The sequence below is a fragment of the Xenopus laevis genome, chromosome 8L (genome assembly GCF_017654675.1).
Source record: "Xenopus laevis strain J_2021 chromosome 8L, Xenopus_laevis_v10.1, whole genome shotgun sequence".
In the NCBI taxonomy this organism is placed as follows: Eukaryota; Metazoa; Chordata; class Amphibia; order Anura; family Pipidae; genus Xenopus; species Xenopus laevis.
The window spans coordinates 35,058,791-35,079,504 of NC_054385.1; the positions used below are offsets into that span (position 1 = coordinate 35,058,791).

At 40.1% G+C, this 20,714-nt stretch overlaps 2 protein-coding genes across 4 annotated transcripts in view; one reads left to right on the plus strand and one right to left on the minus strand.

The window, feature by feature from the left end:
• Positions 1 to 3,311: 3,311 nt before the first annotated feature.
• Positions 3,312 to 17,293, minus strand: XB5730431.L (uncharacterized XB5730431 L homeolog). Its single transcript, NM_001096057.1, is given in 9 exon segments — positions 3,312 to 3,611; positions 3,897 to 4,153; positions 5,195 to 5,306; positions 7,658 to 7,766; positions 12,990 to 13,099; positions 14,190 to 14,288; positions 14,490 to 14,581; positions 14,869 to 14,963; positions 17,006 to 17,293. Coding segments are annotated over 8 exon segments (1,077 nt in total). The 5' UTR covers positions 17,232 to 17,293; the 3' UTR covers positions 3,312 to 3,611; positions 3,897 to 3,919.
• Positions 17,294 to 20,209: 2,916 nt separating this feature from the next.
• Positions 20,210 to 20,714, plus strand: part of med12.L (mediator complex subunit 12 L homeolog) — a 38,086-nt gene continuing 37,581 nt past the window's right edge. Inside the window, exon 1 of one of the 3 annotated variants that reach the window (XM_041572679.1) lies at positions 20,210 to 20,388. In XM_041572679.1, the coding sequence (XP_041428613.1) occupies positions 20,290 to 20,388 (99 nt within the window). In that variant the 5' untranslated portion in view covers positions 20,210 to 20,289. The remainder of the gene's footprint in view (positions 20,389 to 20,714) is intronic. The other 2 variants (XM_041572680.1, XM_018229734.2) reach the window with 2 other exon arrangements.

Consider the following 20,714-nt stretch of genomic DNA (forward strand, 5'->3'; position numbering starts at 1 on the left):
TGAGCATTCCAATTAATGAATGCAGGGGCGTAACTATAGAGGAAGCAGACCCTGTGGCTGCAGGGGGGCCCAGGAGGTATAGGGGCCCCACGAGGCCCTAATTCATATACAATTTCAATAAATATTGGAGAAACAAGTCAACCTCTAAACATTTTGGGGGCCTGAAAAATAATTTGCTGTGGGGCCCAGTAATATCTAGTTACGCCACTGAAAGTATGTACTGGAAATGCAAGGAAAAGGATACGATTTTGGAGTTTTCAGTCCCAATTAGAATGTAAATCACATTCGCAATTCGATTGTTAGTAATGGGCCCCATGATGATCCTATAGCAGTATTCCTATGCCCAAATGTTGCTGGCCTACTGCTTTCAACTTATTTCGGTGTTTTATCAGGGTTTGTGTATGATGGGAGCTTAGTTCAGCAACTACAAAAATTTCACTGTACTACTTGCGCCAAACCTTTTTGTCCCTCTTTCTGTTGGGAGGTATGCTACTGGAGAACCGAGAGTCAGTTTTAGGAAAAGTCGACAGTGAAAGTGCAGAAGAATTTCCCAGTCAGCGACTTGGTACAATACATAGCAGGAAGGTGGTTAAAGACCATAATCACAAGCCTCCAGATCCTGCAGCATCTGTTGATACCACTTATCAATGTGTAGGCTTTTATTCAAGCAACTGTGAAATGGAAACAGAAATAAAATGAGGAGTAATTCACAAACAAAGGCTAAGGCTAGGGCCACACGCGAAGCTGAAAACTTATAGCCGGAATCCACTGGCTGATTTCTGCCCTACCCCGGGCAATAGCCTCCTTCCATTTCTGCATTGAATTGGCTTGTCACAAATGGACTTCTGCCAGAGGTTTTTAGCCCACGTGTGGCCCTAGCCTTAGAATCTATACCCTGGAACTAGGGACCCAGAGCAAGTGCTGCCTCTGCCCTACCAGCTCCCTGTTTTGATATTTCTTTCCCTTGAATTGGTTCTGGGTGTGGGTAGGTTTGATATATGCCTTGGTTCTCTCAGTTACTGTGTATTGATGTAGTTGGGTACGGTAGTAATGAATTAATGGGATTAAACCATATTAAAAAAATAAAATCTAACCATCCACTAAGCATCAAACCTACTATTTACACATGGGTTTACCCAGGGCCGCCATTAGAAATCACGGGGCCCAGTACAACAAAGTTTTCGGGGCCCCCTGGGCTCCACCCACCCTGGCCCATTAGCCCTACTCTATATCCCGCCCACTGCACATCACAGTTAAAAGACCACACAGACATCAGCACTAAAAAAAGGAACCCCCCCCTCACACACATAAGTTATAAAAAGCTATTGATGGTCAGGATCCCCTTATAAGTTAAAAAAAACTGTGGCAACAAGGCACCCCATAAAAGTTTTTTCTTCAAAAATTGGTGGGTAGGGCCCTCCTACAAGTAGATAAAAAACATTGGCACCAGGGGCCCCCCATAAGTTTTTAAAAAAAAATAAAAATAATTAAAAAAAGAAACATTGGGGCCAGGGCCCCCTTACAAGATAAAAAAACAAATTGGGGCCCCAGAGAATATTTTTTTGAAAAAACATTGGTGGCAGAGGAGTATAGATTATTAAAATAATAAATCGGTGGCCAGGGGATTTAAAAAATAAAAAAAACACACATAGGTGTTCAGTGGAATTACGATAAACCCGTGGCTTCAGCTTCAAGACTTCAACTTCGCCTCCTTTAGTGACGTTGGGTTTTTTCCCCAGTTCAGGACTTCAATTTCGCTGTTTTCTTGACTTAGGATCTTTTCTCTGATTCGGCTGTTTGGCACTTTCACATTTCGGCTGTTCGGGACTTCAGGAGAGGCGGCACGGCTTTGGCACTGTCAAGGGGGGCCCAGCTATTTAAAGTGCAGCACAGTCGGGCCCCCTTCAGGCCGGGCCCGGTACAGCAGTACCCCCTGATGGCGGCCCTGGGTTTACCCCCAACAAGCCTTTACTACAAGGAACACAAGTCAACACTACTATTTGACTGAACATGAGATCTGGGCCAATCTGTTACCCAAGGTAGAAAAGCTTGGTTACACCATGGTGCCCTATTTCTTATATTCTGTGGAAGATAGTATAAATGTCCCTGGTGCTAGGTCTGTGTTTATAAATGATTTCACTTACTCCTTCGCATCAAACATGATGAGCTGTTCAAACCAGGGCCAAATCATGAAGTCAACCATAGAGACCTCACTTCCACCAAAGAAAAGGCTATTTTGTTTAGTCAGGATCTAAAAAAGAAAATGTATGTGTAATAAAGTCTGTCCTAAAATAGAATAAATGACTCTGAAGAGATAAAACAACATTTGTTTAAATAAAGTGAAATTGTTTTCTTATCATTTATAAATAACGATGGCTGTTTGATGAACCCTGGATCAAAATTGAGAATGGCCTTCAAATCTTCCAGTTTCAGTGTTGGACTGGGTCGCAGGACACCAGAAAAAACCGATGGGCCCAGCCCTGCTCCCCCGATCGGGCTGCCCCTTTAAAAAAAACAAAAACTTACGCTGCTGCGCTTCCACACGCAGTGCAATATTTGCGGAGGTGCACACTGCACCTGCATTTGCATGGGGTCAAGCTGCACCAGCATTCGTGCAGATGTGCCCGAATCTGGCGATCACTGAGGTGCACAGAGGGAAGCGAAAGGGGGCCCCCAGTGACAGCTTGGAGGGGCCTTCATGTGGCAGTCCCGGTAGGCCCCCATTACTCCAGTCTGACCCTGTATCTCTCTATAGTCCCATATATAATACCATTGTAGGCTTTGAACTTCACATTTTGTTGTGGGCCAGAAGTGTATCCTTAACAATGTATACAATCAAGAAGGCAAAAGGTATGCTTGGAAAATTAAAACAGAAAAATCAATGGCAATTAAGAAATACCATTAGGTCACCTACATCCAAGTGCTACATTCATAGTTACTAAACTAGCTGCCACAAAATCCACAGAAGCTTTGACAGTGAGGCAGCTTTATGGGGAAATTTATGAATGTAGGTGTTAAACTGCAAAGCTGCAGTTGCCAATAGTAACCAATCAACAATGACCATAGAACAGTTTACAACAAGTAAGAAAATGAAAGCAAACACCTGGTTGAGTAAGTTTGCTGGTACAGTTTGGCCCCAATATTCCTACACTATGGTACTAAACAGGGTACTGCTGCCCCCTGGTGCCCTATTTTAGTCTGCTGCTTCTCCTAACATACTAACAAGGGAGGCTTTATCCTTGCAAAAGAAAAATGTAGCCTTCAAATGTAGCTTTACTCTGCCACATTAGCACCAACCGCTTTGTTTTTTGTAAGTTAATTTTTATTGGTCCATTCATGTAATGAATACAAACCATGCACTTATTTATTCAAAAGAAGTCATGTGGTTTTAAGAGGTTCAATGAAGAGCAACTTGCAGTCCTTCTGATTATAGCATACTACAAGTTGCAGCATCAACCCTGTGACTGTCAGCTGCCCATGCCTGAGCAACATTTGCCAGATACAGTAGGCATAGCCGGGAGTAAAGTCAGTAGCTCTGTTTGGAGATCTTCATGTTATAAAAGACATCCAGAGCCATTCCTGGGGCAGGAGGGGAGCAGTGGAACCAAATTCTGGAAAGAAAGAGGTTTTGGGAGATCAGTAAAATAGATGACAGAAATAGTTATTCCCTTCACTGAAACCCCGTAAAATCAATTTTCAGAGGGTGTTAAAGTCTGCATCAGTCCAGTAACTTCTAATAACTAGTTAGCACTTAACATGGATTATGCGGAGAGCATTAGACCAGTAACAGCTAAGGGTTACAGGGCCAAATAATATGTTGCCCGTGTTATTATATTACCCTTCTGCCTCCTAGAATATCATTTTTTTATTTTAAATTTAAATTTTCATAGACATACCAGTCTCTGGCGTATCAGTTCCATCATTCACTGGCAGACGCCCACAGATCCATAAGTTTTGATATGTTTGGCAAGGTCATCTTCGCTATGGCCTGAGCTTGTTCCATATTCAGCAAGTGCCTCTTCTCCTGTAAAGACCCTGAATAATCCTCCTTTGAGCTACTGTCACAGGTGGAGATATGACCGAGAGTTCCTCCGCTCCTCCAATCAAGAAAAGCCAAAGAATGAAGACAGCAATACATGGGGTTCATTATACCCTAAAGAGAAGAACACAGTACAGCTTGGGTTTTGTATGTTCCAAATGGTTTAGTAATATGTTTCCAGACTACTAAGGTGAAATGGACACTACAGACCCAGTGGGGTTTTAAATGATACACTACTTCAATTTTCAAGCCGATTTTCTGAGCGAAAACACAAATAGATTCTTTTGTATGGCCCAATAACCTTTCATTCATCTTGTATACATGGCTGCTCATTGCTTCTATAACAGAGTTTGGGCATATTCTGGGAAATGCACTTGCACTGCTCACCTGTCCATTCTATTTATATTATATTATGAAAGAGCATTTTGCTGCCACATTTGACCAACAGATCTGGTGGCAGAATAAATTGGTTAAATAACATGGTGGAAGAAAATGTATTCCTTTATGTGGCTGCAAATTTCAGTATGCTGAAGCTGATTTTCATTTTTGCAGTAGTTCCCCTTTAAACAGGCCTAAAAGCAACAGGAAAAGGATGATTCAGCTTGTGACTTTCAGCATATAGGTTTGCTGTACTACTCAGGCACATATCCTAGGATAACTTCAAAACGCACCTTCATTTGGTGACCCCTTGAACATCACCCAGTGGCAGAATCATTTTAGGCCCCCCGTTATAATACACTCTAGCTTCTGACTGTCCCTGAGTAAAAGATTTATTTATGGGCCTGCTCTGGATATAAGCAGGTGTATTGTGGCAAGAAAAAGCAGTACATATCAATTTTGTAGCATTTTTTATTTACTGTAGTTTCTACCCTAGAGAAAAGAAACTGACTGGTGCAATAAAAGCAAATTGGTTGATCTCCTTTTCTTTTCCTACAGCTCTCCCACCAAAAATTGCCCAGCTATCTCAGTTATATCCTTAAAATTAAATATCTGATGACCACAGAGACAAGGATTATATTATCCAATTGTTTAGAATAGCAATATTATTATAATGTAATAAAATTTACATAGTGTATGTATGTCAGGTCATTTATTTTGATAACTACTTGCTTATTAATAGAGGGCTAATTTATGTTAGGAGTTGGGGTGTCTTACCATAATGACCCATAATGTCAGAGCTGCCACCTTCATCTGTTGGGGAGCCTGTGAACCCCCATGAAGCTCCACTAGAAGCAGCAGAAAATCACATACAATGTTGCAAATCCAGCTGTGGGGAAAGGCAAAGCAGTAAAAGATGTAACAACACAAGGCACAAAAACTCTAGGGGGCAAATTTACTTACCTCCGAAGTTGCGACAGCGTTGACTTCGCCAGGGCGCCGCTAATTCACTAAAATCCGAAGTTGCGCTCAGGGAGGTAAAAGGTAGTGAAGTTGCGCTAGAGTTAATTCGTCAAGCAAAGTGAAATTGCGCTAGCGATGCCTAATTTGCATACGGCGCCAAGTTAAAGTACAATGGACGTGTATGTAGCAGCAAATACATTACACTACACAAGCCTGGGAAAGCTTCATAAAATAAAATAGAGTTGTTATTTTGCCCTATACATGTGCCCACTGTCTAGTTTAGGTGCCATAAGTTAGGAAATGTAGGGGGGGGGAAGGAGGGTACCCCCAAAAAAAATTACGATCTTTTTCAACTTATCACCCTTAAAAAACGTAACGTTTTCGGGACTTAGAAAAAATTTCAACTTTTTGTGAAGCAAGCCCTTTCTACTCTATTGCACTTAGCCTGGTCTGAGGTGGCGAAGGCAAGTCTGACGCAAGAGGCAATGTTCAGTAAAATGCGCAAGTTAGTGAATTAGCGTAGTTACGTCCCTTCACCATAGCGCAACTTTGCCTGGCGTAAGGGTGCGAAGTAGCGCTAGAGTGGGCCCACTTCGCTAGTGAATTAACGCCAGCACCCATTAGTAAATCGGTGAAGTAAGGAAATTACGTCACACTGGCGAATTTACGCTAGCGTTAGCTGCTTCGCGCTTTAGTGAATTTGCCCCAATGTCTCATTTATGAATGAAAGTGCATGTCCTTAAAGTGTAAGAGGGAATGCAAAATTGCTTCCATTTAAAAGCCCTATTTACAATGGCATTTACAGCAAAATGCTGGTTTTCTACACAAGTACAGCTATGGGGCCTGTAATCTAGAATGCTTCAGACCTGGGGTTTTCCAGATAACAGATCTTTCTATAATATGAATATCCACGCATTAAGTCTACTATAAAATCATCTAAACATTAAATAAACCCAATAGGCTGGTTTTGCTCCCAATAAGGATTAATTATATCTTAGTTGGGATCGAGTACAAGGTATAGTTTTATTATTACAGTGAAAAAGGAAACTTTTTAAAAAACTTCTGATTATTTGGATAAAATGGAGTATATGGGAAACAGCCTTTCCGTAACTTGGAGATTTCTGGATAATGGGTTTCCGAATAACGGATCCCATACCTGCACAGGGCACACTGATGCCTAGGGCCTTTAAGGGTTAGTTCAGCTGCACACTGGAAATATTTAAAGCTGTAGATAAAGATATGGCTACATTATAAATGTAATCTACGATTTAGTCCATATAACTAATATAATGCTGGTTACAAAGTAGTAAATTACAGCAATACCATTGAAAGGGGCTTCAGGCACACTAGAAAATCCATAGGGCCACAAGTATAAAGTTACAATCTCCATTTATTGGTATAAAGTTAAAAAGTGTATTAGTTTATATTAAAAGAGAACATCTTCTACTGGCCCAATAGGAGATGTTATTTTTTTTTAAAAAACAAACAGATATTTTTAACTTTGGTTAGTCCGTCCCCCAAGCTGAGGGTCCGGAGCTAGTGCACCTAGTCCACTGTTTCAACTTGGTGAGTGTATCAACTGGGACAGTTTTATAAAGGTTCAAGTTGTGTTTTTCAAAAAAATTTGATTTTTCATGTTGAATTTTTTGGTCAAAACTGACATTTGCAGGTTAAAAAAAAAATGTACCCTGACCCTATAAATAGCTCGAATCCGAAAATACACCATCTAAAACCTGTTGAGGTCATGTAGAAGTCAATGGTAGAGGTCCCTTGAACCATTTGAAGATGTTAATAGCCTTCATGATGTTTGAGTTTTTTCTGAGGGTTTTGCCCGAAAACTCGATCCGATCGATCAATTCAAGTTTTCAGGTTTTGCGACTCGAACTCACTGAATCAAGTTTTTTCTTAAATAAGAAACTATTCAAGTTGTGAGTTCATTCAAGGTATAAAAAACTCTTTTAACATTCGACCTTTGATAAATAACCCCCTATATATTTGTGGCACCTTTTCAGTTTGTTTATAACTGGATACAAAGTAGTAAATGTCAATATGAAGCAGACTAATAGGTTTACCTAGTTACGCAATACTTATAGTGACAAATATAGCACCAGAGCTGCAACAAAAAGGGGAGGAATCACTTGCGAAGCTTTGTAAATCTATTCCTCCATCCCCAATGTAGCTACTGTGCCATGAAAGTGATGTCTAATGGGATCAAGGAAGAAAGGACCCCAGAACCATGTTCCTCTTGAAGGTACATCTTAGAGCAGAGAATCTCACCAGGTTATGAAAGCGCTGCAGATCTGTATAAACCTTCTGCGTAAACTGTGCTCCCTGAAACGCTCACTGCTGGTGTATATCCCACACCTCATCCTCAGCACAACTGGCACTGCAAGAGACATAGGAGCATACAGGCATTATATCATTACTAAGCAATGCCTACATAAAAGGATAACCTGCTGGTGTGGGAAGAAAGTGGCGTGCCCAGAACAACATAACCAGTGTCGGACTGGGATGCCCACCGGAAAACCTATGGCCACAGGCCCACTCTCCAAACTATTTTTCCTTTTTGTCATTCACTTTCTTTATTCTTTTAATCACTTCTCCTCAAATATGATCATCAGTCTCCTCCTCCATTTCTTCTCTTTATTCTTGTATAGAAATGGGGCAATTGCTGTTGTATAGGCATACTAGGCAAATAGTTGGCTGAGTAGAAGGGCCCACTGACACTGTGGCCCAGTCCAACACTGGTAAGAAGAAAATTATGGTAAGAAGAAAATTACCGGCACTCAGGACACCATGCAAGCAGGCCAAGCCCTGCGTGTTTATTAAATGTAACGTTTCGGGGGGAGTACACCTTCGTCAGACTACGGGGTACGCCCCCGAAATGTTACGTTTAATAAACACGCAGGGCTTGGCCCACTTGCATGGTGTCCTGAGTGCCGGTAATTTTCTTCTCACTATGGGGCCCATTTACTTAGCTCGAGTGAAGGAATAGAGGAAAAAAAAAACTTTGAATTTCGAATGTTTTTTTTGGCTACTTCGACCACGACTTCGACTCGAATGATTCAAACTAAAAATCGTTCGACTATTCGACCATTCGATAGTCAAAGTACTGTCTTTTTAAAAAAAAAAAAACTTCGACCCCCTAGTTCGCCACCTAAAAGCTACCGAAGTCAATGTTAGCCTATGGGGAAGGTCCTCATAGGCTTAGCTATCTTTTTTTGGTCGAATAACAATCGTTCGATCGATGGATTAAAATCCTTCGAATCGAACGATTCAAAGGATTTAATCGTTCGATCGAACGAATAGCGCTAAATCCTTAGACTTCGATATTTGAAGTCAAAGGATTTAACTTCGACAGTCGAATATCGAGGGTTAATTAACCCTCAATATTCGACCATAAGTAAATTTGCCCCTATGTGTTTGCTGAGGGTGCCGATCCCTCACCGGACTAATCTTGTCGTGAGAGGCCAGGGTGTGCTGGTGGTTTTTTTTTAACCAGTCTGACGCAATGGTGCTATTGATAAAAAAAAGAATATGTATAGTTTCCTTGTATTTATATAGCACCCTCTTATTCTACAGAGCTTTACAAAAAGATACACTACTCTCATCAGTCTCTGCCCCAGTGGGGCTTACTATCTAAGTCTAGGCAGGTAGAGAATCAGCCCTAATGCTACAATTTGCACTCAACCTTGCCTGTACCCAGAACCATTGCATTGGCCTTAGTGCAGGCAGATACAGCAGATTTCAGTTCTGAAGTTTGAATTTGGCGCTGAAATCCACTAACTAAGCCCTTCTTAACAGCTTCACCTATTCAAAGCCCCTCACTCAACCTCTACTACTTAGAGAAATTCCAGTGGCACACTGAATGCTGAAAAAGTGTAAAATTTATTCACCCCAAACACATACAGAAAACCTGTACTACTGTTGCCCAGCCACATTTGACTTGAGCACTGGTGAATGGCTGAGCAGGAGTTTTGACAATTGTCTAAATCTCAGGCAAGACTTTTTTTATGAGTCATTTCCTTGCTGGGTTTTCTGAGGTTTTTCACAGGGCCAGTAATGTATGCTTACATATCTCTTTGCTTCTGATGTTTAAATGATGAACATTTTCAGTTCTTTAGCTTTTGCTTGTAATTAGTGTTAAGTTGTCAGCTCCCAGAGTTTTATAGCAACATCAGAGGATCTGATGCTGTATAGTTAATCTATTTACTGCACTCAAAATACGACTTTTACTGTCTACTGTCTATACAGCCAGGGTGATGGTGAGGGCATAACAGTAAAAAAACAAAAATGCATTTTATTCCCTCATACTTTATTGTGACTTTATCAGCCATTCAGAGAAATTCAATCCAGAACAAAAACGTCAGTCTGTGTCTGGAGCCAGAATTCAAGTCACATGTATGTGGCGCTCAGTTTGGTACTTGTGCTATTTGGAGAAGAATTATGTACAGAAATCCAAATATTCCCAAAGGGCACTCACTTGACTCAGCACTGTGCAAACAACGCAACGTTTTATTTGAGATCTCAGCAAACATTTTAGGGCAACCCCCTTCTTCAAGTGCAGAGCAGAGCATCTCAAATAAAACTTCACATTGTTTGCACTGTACGAAGTCAAGTGAGTGCCATTTGGGAATATTTGGATTCAGAGAAATTACACATATAGAAGAAAACTTTGCCATAGAACTTTGCAGGGCTCCATTAGTACATTTCGACTTCAGCTGTAGATTTAGTTGAATGAGCTGTTAGCATTTACTGCTGTGTATATAATAAACACCAAATGGCAGGAAAGTGCATGGAGGGACATCATGAATAAAAATTAGACCAAGACATGCATATAATTACAGTAGCTACCAATTAACCCAAACAAACCCACCAAAAGGGAAAAAAATAAAAATAAAATAAGTATCATGTGACATCACTAAGAAATCTTATCATAAAGATATACTTTTGAAAAACAGATATATATATATATATAGATATATATATATATATATATATATATATATATATATATATATATATATATATATATATATATATATACTCCCCCGAAATCCCAGCACTCACGACAGATGTACTTTCAGGGCCTGGGTGCATGCCACGTAATACTGCATATAATCCTCCTCCAAAGAAGCCGCACAACTCAGGACTTATAAAGAAATAGTGAATTTATTGAAACACACTAACGTTTCGGCTGTCACACCAGCCTTTGTCAAAGTCACAAAATGTTAAAACATTTGCCTATAAATACCCCACCAGTGGCGCGAAAATGTAACAAACCCTCCCACTCTGACGTGTATATCTGTAAAAATACTGACAAGTGCTCCCCTACCAAAAAACCCCAAGATCTTCAATCAGCTGATTGAAGATCTTGGGGTTTTTTGGTAGGGGAGCACTTGTCAGTATTTTTACAGATATACACGTCAGAGTGGGAGGGTTTGTTACATTTTCGCGCCACTGGTGGGGTATTTATAGGCAAATGTTTTAACATTTTGTGACTTTGACAAAGGCTGGTGTGACAGCCGAAACGTTAGTGTGTTTCAATAAATTCACTATTTCTTTATAAGTCCTGAGTTGTGCGGCTTCTTTGGAGGAGGATTATATATATATATAGATATATATATATATATATATATATATATATATATATATATATCAAAACAGTACATATGCAATAGCATTTATTATACTTATATATATATACTTTAAAGCCTTTAGAGTGCTCCCACAACCCCCCTGTTTTGATATATATATATATATATATATATATATATATATATATATATATATATATATATATATATATAAAATACACAAAAGCTATGCATATCTTGTAAATTATATCCTTATAAACGGTGAGTTCTGATGTCATTTTTGTCACACGACTCACTGAAATTTGTGTATTATAATAAATAAATTACCCCCAGTAGTAAAATATGAGGATATTAGACGTTACCTCAGAGTTCCATGACCTGTATAAAAACACTCGGCCTTCGGATGGAACTCGGAGGTAACTTCTAATATCCTCATATTTTGCAATATATATATATATATCTTCCAAACGAGTATCCGCACTCCAAGATCAATCTTGATAAGGGCAGGGGTGCACGGTAAATCTTGCATACACCAATATTTCACAGACCAGCACTCCCTTTGATATAAGACAAACAATCTTTTATTGCATCTTTGTCCAATGTTTCGGTCCCTTTTGGGACCTTTTTCAAGGATGATACAAAAAATGTGATAAAACCAAACATTAAATAACCATGTGCTTCACACCAGGCCAATCCGTGTCCCTGTGCTCGCTCCACCCTTAATTAGTTAATTGGTTCCATACCAAATACTCAAATAATTTATGTGTAAAAAATTTTTTTTAAAAATATTTCTGTAAAAGCATTATAAATATTTATAACACATATTAAGATGTTGGTTACATCATTTGCACAAAAATGCTTTTACAGAAATATTTTTTAAAATTTTTTTTTTACACAAATTATTTGAGTATTTGGTATGGAACCAATTAACTAATTAAGGGTGGAGCGAGCACAGGGACACGGATTGGCCTGGTGTGAAGCACATGGTTATTTAATGTTTGATTTTATCACATTTTTTGTATCATCCTTGAAAAAGGTCCCAAAAAGGACCGAAACGTTGGACAAAGATGCAATAAAAGATTGTTTGTCTTATATCAAAGGGAGTGCTGGTCTGTGAAATATTGGTATATATATATATATATATATATATATATATATATATATATATATATATATATATATATATATATCTGTTTTTCAAAAGTATATCTTTGTTATGATAAATTTCTTAGTCTTGTCACGATACTTATTTTATTTTTTTTCCTTTTGGTGGGTTTGTTTGGGTTAATTGGTAGCTACTGTAATTATATGCATGTCTTGGTCTAATTATCATTCATGAGTCATGTGACAGAAATGACATCAGAACTCACAGTTTATAACTGATGACATCAGAACTCACTGTTTATAAGGATATAATTTACAGGATATTGATGGCTATTGTGTATTTTAAGGATATAATTTACAAGACATTCATGGCTTTTGTGTATTATATCCTTATAATACACAAAAGCCATGAATATCTTGTAAATTATATCCTTATAAACGGTGAGTAGTGATGTCATCAGTTATAAACGGTGAGTAGTGATGTAATTTCTGTCACATGACTCACTAAAATGTGTGTATTATAATAAATAAAGTACCCCCAGTTGTAAAATATGAGGATATTAGAAGTTACCTCGGAGTTCCATGACCTGTATAAAAACACTCGGCCTTCGGCCTCGTGTTTTTATATGGTCATGAAACTCCTCGGTAACTTATAATATCCTTATATTTTACAAGAGGGGGTACTTTATTCACTATATAATCTACAGTCTGGTCATTTCCCTAAAATGAATCAGAAGTCACCTTGGACTATGGCCTCGTGCTTTTATATGGTCACATTACTCCTAGGTGACTTATAATATCTGTATAAATTACAGTAGGGGGTACATTATTCACTATATATTATAATCCTACTGTATCTATGGACAGACTTGTTTAGTAGTAACGTATGTAATATTTAAGCTACATACCTTTCGTGATGGTGTGTCGTAGAAGCAATGGACTTCCCAGCAATGCAAGCATGAAGGGGATATACACAAGAACATCATGGAACAGCACAAGGCTTTGTTTAGAGTCACAGCTGGAAGAAAAACTCATGAAATGTACTTGCTTTACATCAGTTGTATGTGAGACAGCAGATGCAGCCTGTGCCAAAGTCCTAACTAAACAGGCCTATGCCACAATCTCCATAAGGCTAAATATAAATAGATCGGTCAACTAATACATCACAGACTTGTAAAAATATTACCTAAGGGACTATCTCTTGAGCATACACTGACTGTCTAACACAACAGACCTTAAAATCCTCTTTTAGAAATCACAGATTTGTGCAATATTATACAATATTATGCCCCGCCCAATCCATGAAAGCAATAACAGTTTCCCCAATCATTTAGGGTACTGACTTATTCACATCAATTTATGGTTCTTATCTGTTGTAATAGCATTTTCTGTAAGGGAAGGGCCAACTCATTTAAGTACTACCAGCTTTACTTTTCCTCCAGCTAGGAGCTTACTCCTCTAAGGTTTTTCCTAGTAAACCAACAGCATAACTAGAAGTTACTGGGGCCTACAGCAAAATTACATTTAGTGCCCCAAACTATTCTATCAATATATATCGTTTGGAAGCACACCTTGAGCCAAAAGTGTAAACCTGGGTGCTAGTTGAAAAAAATCGATAGCAATGCAATGTAACAGCACTCCAAGGCATTTCTGACAAAAAGGATTATGCAAAGGGAGGTTTATTTAATTTAAGGATTAAATAATCCTTTTTGTCAGAAATTCCTTGGAGTGCTGTTACATTGCTATATATACACACACACACACACACACACACACTAGAAGGATCTGCTTCCTCTGCAGTTATGCCCCACTATAATTGGGGCAATTCCCAGGATCAGACTGCCCTGTATAAATATTTTCACAAAGATGAGTCCCAAACACAGTGTGTTCCCAGTCCAGCAGTTTGTCAGGCTCTCTTCTGCCTCCTTTTTTGAGGTTTACAGCGATTTATTTTTGAAACTACCCTGTATAAATTATCTCTATGTGGGCCCTAATTAACTAATTGTAGAGAGAGTAGGCTTTGAAGGCTGGGTTATCCAGTGCCCTAGGAAACCCAGTACAACACTGACCATTCATGATGGTGGGAACTTATACAAAGATTATGTTACCTGTCTTCAGGTGTATTAGGAAGCCCAAGAATTAGGAACCCATGAAGCCATAGCAGACTTGGGGCCCCCCAACATACAAATGCATATAGTTTTCTGAACCTGCGAAAGAGAGACAAAGACATAAACTAGTCAGAATGCTGGATTATATTCATCAAACAAGCCCATGCAAGGGAATACAGGTTCCACCAGCAATGAAAAGGAAGATACATTTTTTTTGTGAAAACATTTTGAACCCAGGGTTCCAAATCGAATGACATCGAGCAGGAGAAGGCAAACTCATACCATACTCTTCTTCATTACCTCTCTGGATTGGGGCTGAACAGCTGAGCTATCTCCAGAGAGAAGCAGAAAAATGCCCAGAACAGAACAGAATAGAAATAATGGATCCATGTCTGCAGAAACAAGAATAAAAAAAAAATTCCTTGGGTTCCCGGTACAAAGGTGAAACAAAGTTGGTGAGTGAAGAATATAAAGGGCATTATAGTTTGTTTACACACCATCATATTCTGCTGTGTAATGTATTAGAGAGAGCCAACATAATACAACATTCAAAAAGAAAACAAGTACCAAACAAGTATAAAGAAAGAGCTAAAAATGAAGAATCGCTGGTATCCAAAACAAAATTTGACAGAAATGTAAGTGGAAATGACATCTTGGTGGCTTATAAGGAACAACTCACTGAAATGAGCACACAAACAGCTCTGGGGAACCAAGTCTTCTGGCTGAATAAAAACTCTGGAGCACACAGCCAAATGAGAGAGCGCAGCAATAAACCTGACAAAAAGAATTAATATTAATACAGAAATCTACGCCTCTGTAATTTACTATTCCATTTCAATTTACTTTAAGTGGCTAGTTTATCCTGGGTAGGTATTTGGTGCAGGAAACCTTTACAACCACATAGGGCAATAGGGAGAGGCAGTAAGTGAACTAACAATTATCCTTCTGTAAAAATATTCATGACACTCAGATTACAGTAAACTTGATATATACATTTCAAGTGTAAACACTAATAAAGTCTGCTGCATTATTTTACTAGCCACTTTTAATAAGGGTCACAATATTATACACAGATACACAGATCAGTGTTAACATTAAACACCCATATGTTTTTTTTATGCCCTTGCATTATACATTATTTTTTTAGAAAATGCTACCAGCACAAAAACACTAGACACATCTTCATTAATTGATTTGATATTCTTTTTATCATCAGCGTGTATGGGACCGGTTATGCAGAATGTTCGAGACCTGCAATTTTACAGATAAGGGGGTCTTTCCGTAATTTGGATGTCCATACGTCAAGACTACTAAAAAAAAACCATTTAAACATGAATTAAACCCAAGTGGGCTGTTTTGCCTCCAATAAGGATTAATTATAGCCGAGTTGGTATGTACTGCTTTATTATTATTAAAATGTTGAATTATTTAAATTGGTAGATGGCTTCCTGTAATTTGGAACTTTCTAGTTAAAGGAGAAGGAAAGGCCGAGTTAACTTGGGGGTGCCAAAAGTAAGGCACCCCCAACTGATTGTGCTCCTATCAGCAGAAAACCACGGAGTGATTGGCTTACGGCATCTTATTTCTTCGTATGGGTGCACGTTCGCAGTAGGGGGAAAAGCAGCACTTTAACTAAGAAGTCAGCTATTTCGTTCTACTGAGCATGCGTCTGCCCAGGTAAATTTGAAGAAAGAAGAAAAAGGAAGCTGATCACTCCGTGGTGCTCGCTGGAAGAATTCCTGGACCGGTGCAGTTTTCTGCTGATAGGAGCATCGGCCAGTGGTTTCAGGTTAAGTAAATACAATTACTTTGGGGTGCATAACTTTTGGCACCCCAAGTTAACTTAGCCTTTCCTTCTTCTTTAACAGGTTTCCAGATAACAGATCCCATACTTGCATCTATAAAAACCAGGGCTGCTGCCCCAGGGCCCCCCCAGGCGCACCAGATCACCGCGCGTGTTTATGTGCCGGCGCACCACGTGTGTGCACATGCCCGAATGCTCAAAATGTTTTTTCCATGAGCGCCCAAAGGGAGGCCTTCTTATCCGTGGATGTGGGTGCAGATCTGCGCCGGCGGGCCCACCGGGTTTTTTCCGGTGTCCCGTCCCAGTCCAAGTCAACCCTGGCAGTATTCAACAAATGGGTGTATACATTAAAAATACCAGAAAACATACAAATAACCAACACAAGGGGTCCCTGCCCAAAAGAGCTTACAATACTTTTTAAATGTGCATAGACCTATGATCAGTAGCTGAAATCTGAGCATGGTAACACTCAGCCACCATTGTTAAAAAACTTCCTTAACATTGACTTTTTGGGATGCAATGAAATGTAGTATCAAATGATTCACCTAAAGTTAGGTACCTAGAAAACTTCCATGCTTCATGACATTCTCTCAGTCAGTGCAAATGTAAGGAACGTGCTACACTGTTTTCTCTGCAGCCATGCACTTGACACATGTAGATGCATTGTCTTCTATGCACTCACCTTCACTTACAATACAGCTGAGCTTACAAATCAGTGTACTGCAGTGCATTTTGTATTTTTAAAGCATTTTTCAAACACATTGCAGCTCAAACATTTCCTTAGTTTCTAGCTTGACAATCAATATAAAATTAACATGCTGCCGTTTGGTTTAAATGCTGTTTAGCTTTGCATACACTAGTTATGTATCTGCGCAGGATAGCAACCCTTCAGCGTGTATGTTTTACAGGCATTTGGATTTAAAGGGATGATGTGTCCCTTCATATTACTTACTACATTCTATGTGATAAATGCAAGGCGACCAAAGGCTTTCAGGTAAATGAGATTACATACCTGATGTCCCCAGGAAAGTGGCCAAATTCAATGTCCTGGCCATTCTCACAAACTGTTGCTCCTTCTTGGCATAACTGCGATAATAACAGAACCCCATGACACCCAGTCCCACCACTGCACTGCAGACACTTGCTGAATGACACAACGTGGGTTTGAAACTCAGGACTAAACTAGTGCCAGTGTCATCCACATAACAGCACATTCTGGGCAAGCGCACTGATGCCATATTAATAGGCAAACAGCAAAACTTTACAGACCCTGCTTTGCTAGGGATAAAAACAACCCCTCCATCACAAAAGGAACTGAGCAATGAGTACAGAATGTGTAACATCTGAGTTGGGTGGCACTAGTGTTTCCCATCTGTTGTTAATTGCATAGTAACAATACTCACCTCAGCTGAGCATAGATTTGCCAAAAAAAAACAAATGGTCTTTTATCTCTGTATTTCTTTCCTAATAATGACATTGTTACTAAAAAGATTTATAAACCATGACAATCCTAGTTGCATATAATGAGAATTGCAGTTCTACACCAGTCTTAAAACAAAGGATAGAAGGCCAGATATTGGTAAGGAAGGCTGTTGGGAGCGCTAATAAGCAGCTGACTTGGTCTGAAAGCATTCATGATATTTCAAATAATCTGATAACATGATAATCATAGCTCCTTTGTTAAAGGTATACTGGTTTAATGGTGAAAGTTAGTGTGTATTCAAGTAAAAAAAACACAGGCTGCACACACCAATTCTGATGTGGGTGCTTAAGCCATTTACCATAAAGGCTCTTACTCATGAGCGTTTTTACCTGCGCTCCCCTGCGTTCCGTTTTGGGGCTGTACTCACACAGGCGCATGTAGGCACCGAACGCAGGAAAAATGCAGCATGTTGCGTCTCAACCTGCGGCTGAATGCCGAAAAACGGAACGCAGGGGAGCGCAGGTAAAAACGCTCATGAGTAAGAGCCCTAAGGCTTGTATTTCAAAGTGAATAAAGTAGCCCCTCTTGTAAAATATACTATAAGGATATTATAAGTTACCGAGGAGTTCCATGACCATATACAGCTCATGGAACTCAGAGGTGACCTTTGCAACAGGGGATATTTATTGATTATAATACATAAGTTTCAGTGAGTCATCGGGGTTCACGGGCGCCATTTTGAGCTGCTTCGGTATGAGACTGGCAAAGTGGCGCAAGTTCAGTTGGAGCTTGAATTTTCTGTGTCGCGACAACTGCGCATGTGCCAAAACTCGTGAAAATTGCTGTAGCACCGGTCTCATTCCGAAGATTACCGAAAGGGGGCTCAAGATGGCTCCTGTGAACTCCGATGCATGAATCTGCACCAAGGGGTAAGTAAAATGTATTTGCCAGGGGTAACACTTAGGCTGGGGGGTGGAGGAGGGTCTATGTAGGGTAGGGGGGGTAGGGTTTTTTTAAGTTTAGGGTTGAATTCTCCTTTAAGGGTATTACAAATTTGCCGGCGACTACATTGCCGGTAGGGTTGCCACCTTTATAATTTTGTTACTGGCTGCTGGGGGCGGGGCCTCAAAGGGCGGGCCGTGATGGCAAAAGGGGCGGGGCCACACCACGGGCGCTAGAAGAGGCAAAAGAAAAGGTAAGTTGCAGGGGATTGGGGGCAGGTTGAGGGCTCCTTTTGATCGCATTACAAATTTACCGGCAGCTACATTGCCGGTAAATTTATAATACCGGCCCCGGCCTTGGCAGGTATTTTACCGGCTAGGCCGGTAAAATACCGGCCGGGTGGCAACCCTAATTGCCGGTAAGTTTGTAATACTGGCCCCGGCCTTGGCAGGTGTTTTACCGGCTAGGCTGGTAAAATACCAGCTGGGTAGCAACCCTATCGGCACATTAGGGCCAGGCCCGGATTTGTGGAAAGGCCATGTAGGCCCAACCACAACCACATTAGTTCAAAAACACTGGAGATACGCAGGAGATACTATCATTTTTTAAATTCCCCATGCGCCAATCCCCATTGCTCCAGTCACGATGATGAAAATTTGCACAAATAAAGGGAAGGGGACAGGGGCGACGAACAGCAGTGGTCCTAGGCCCACTATATAAATCTGGCCCTGATTAGGGCAAGAAAAGTTTTCGGCTGGTACAAACCAGCCAAAGACCCATAAAAGTAGCCCAAATCTGTACCTTGGCTGTTTGTACTTTCAAAACCCGTCTGGGCTTTAAATTAGCCAGATTGGCTGAAAACCAACCAAGCAAGCAACCCTGGGCTAGGGGCATAAAGGTGGGGTAACAGGGTATAGCAGCCATGTGTGTAAGAAGGTGCGGCTGATGGTGTTGTCAAGGAACACAGACACACACCACAGCACACAAAACGAAACACACTGGGCTGGCATCTATAAGCATTGGCCTGAACACAATAGTGTAGTATCTGGCCATGGTTACAACTATATGTTCCCTGCATGGAACAGCTGCAAACATTGCTTTTATATTAAAACGTGTACAGGTCCATGAAGCAGCTTTATCAATAGATAAATAAAATGCCGCCTCACTCTCATGAATTGTAGGACTTAGTCAAATGTACGTTATGCTTTTATAATACACAAAAGCCATGAATATCCTGTAAATTATATCCTTATAAACGGTGAGTAGTGATGTCATCAGTTATAAACGGTGAGTAGTGATGTCATTTCTGTCACATGACTCACTAAAATTTGTGTATTATAATAAATAAAGCACCCCCAGTTGTAAAATATGAGGATATTAGAAGTTACCTCGGAGTTCCATGACCTGTATAAAAACACTCGGCCTTCGGCCTCGTGTTTTTATATGGTCATGAAACTCCTCGGTAACTTATAATATCCTTATATTTTACAAGAGGGGGTACTTTATTCACTATATAATAAAGAACTTTCAGGCAGTAACAGCATACAGACAGTTAGTAAATAAAAGTACAATGGAATGCGATCATTGCGACCCATTGTGGTAAAACTGGGTAAGACAACTCCATTGTTTCCTAAATTACGCCAATACGCCACAATTACGTTTTAAAAACTCCTTTTCATTCTTAAACGCATCTGACTAGGGGTGGGAGGTTGCCTTGTAGCGAGCCTGGACAATATTTATAATATTACAGATTCAACAGACACGTATTCAAGAGACAAGAAACCCTGTGACAACAATAAACATGGCGGCATCAGAATCACCGTCCTCGATATCACGTGACCGAGTACGCCTTGCGGCGGTCAGTGTTTGTGGCCGGACCTGTTAATTCCATCTGACGTCATGACGTGCGTGCCGCCGAGCAAGGAAGGAAGATGGCGGCCTTTGGGATTCTGAGCTACGAGCACCGGCCGCTGAAAAGACCCCGTCTTGGACCCCCAGACGTGTACCCTCAAGACGCCAAGCAGAAAGAGGTGAGAAACGAGAGGCTGCCCGGCCTCCAGAAAGGAAGAGGAGGCTGCTGAAAACCATCTGGCACTAGGGGATTGTGGGAAAGTGGCCATTTAAATGCAAAACACACAAACAAGGATAATCTGTAGAATATATATCTCGGGCTCGTTTATCTACACTTGCCTTCAGTAAACCTTCCGGGATTAGCTTTGTGCAGATGGCTCCTGTTACTAATAATAACGAAAGCAAAACAAATAATAACGTGATAGGTTTCTGCAGGTTACTGCCTAGGTGTAAATTTCTCCAATGTGGATACTTGAGCTGATGATCTAGGGGCATTGGAGAGATA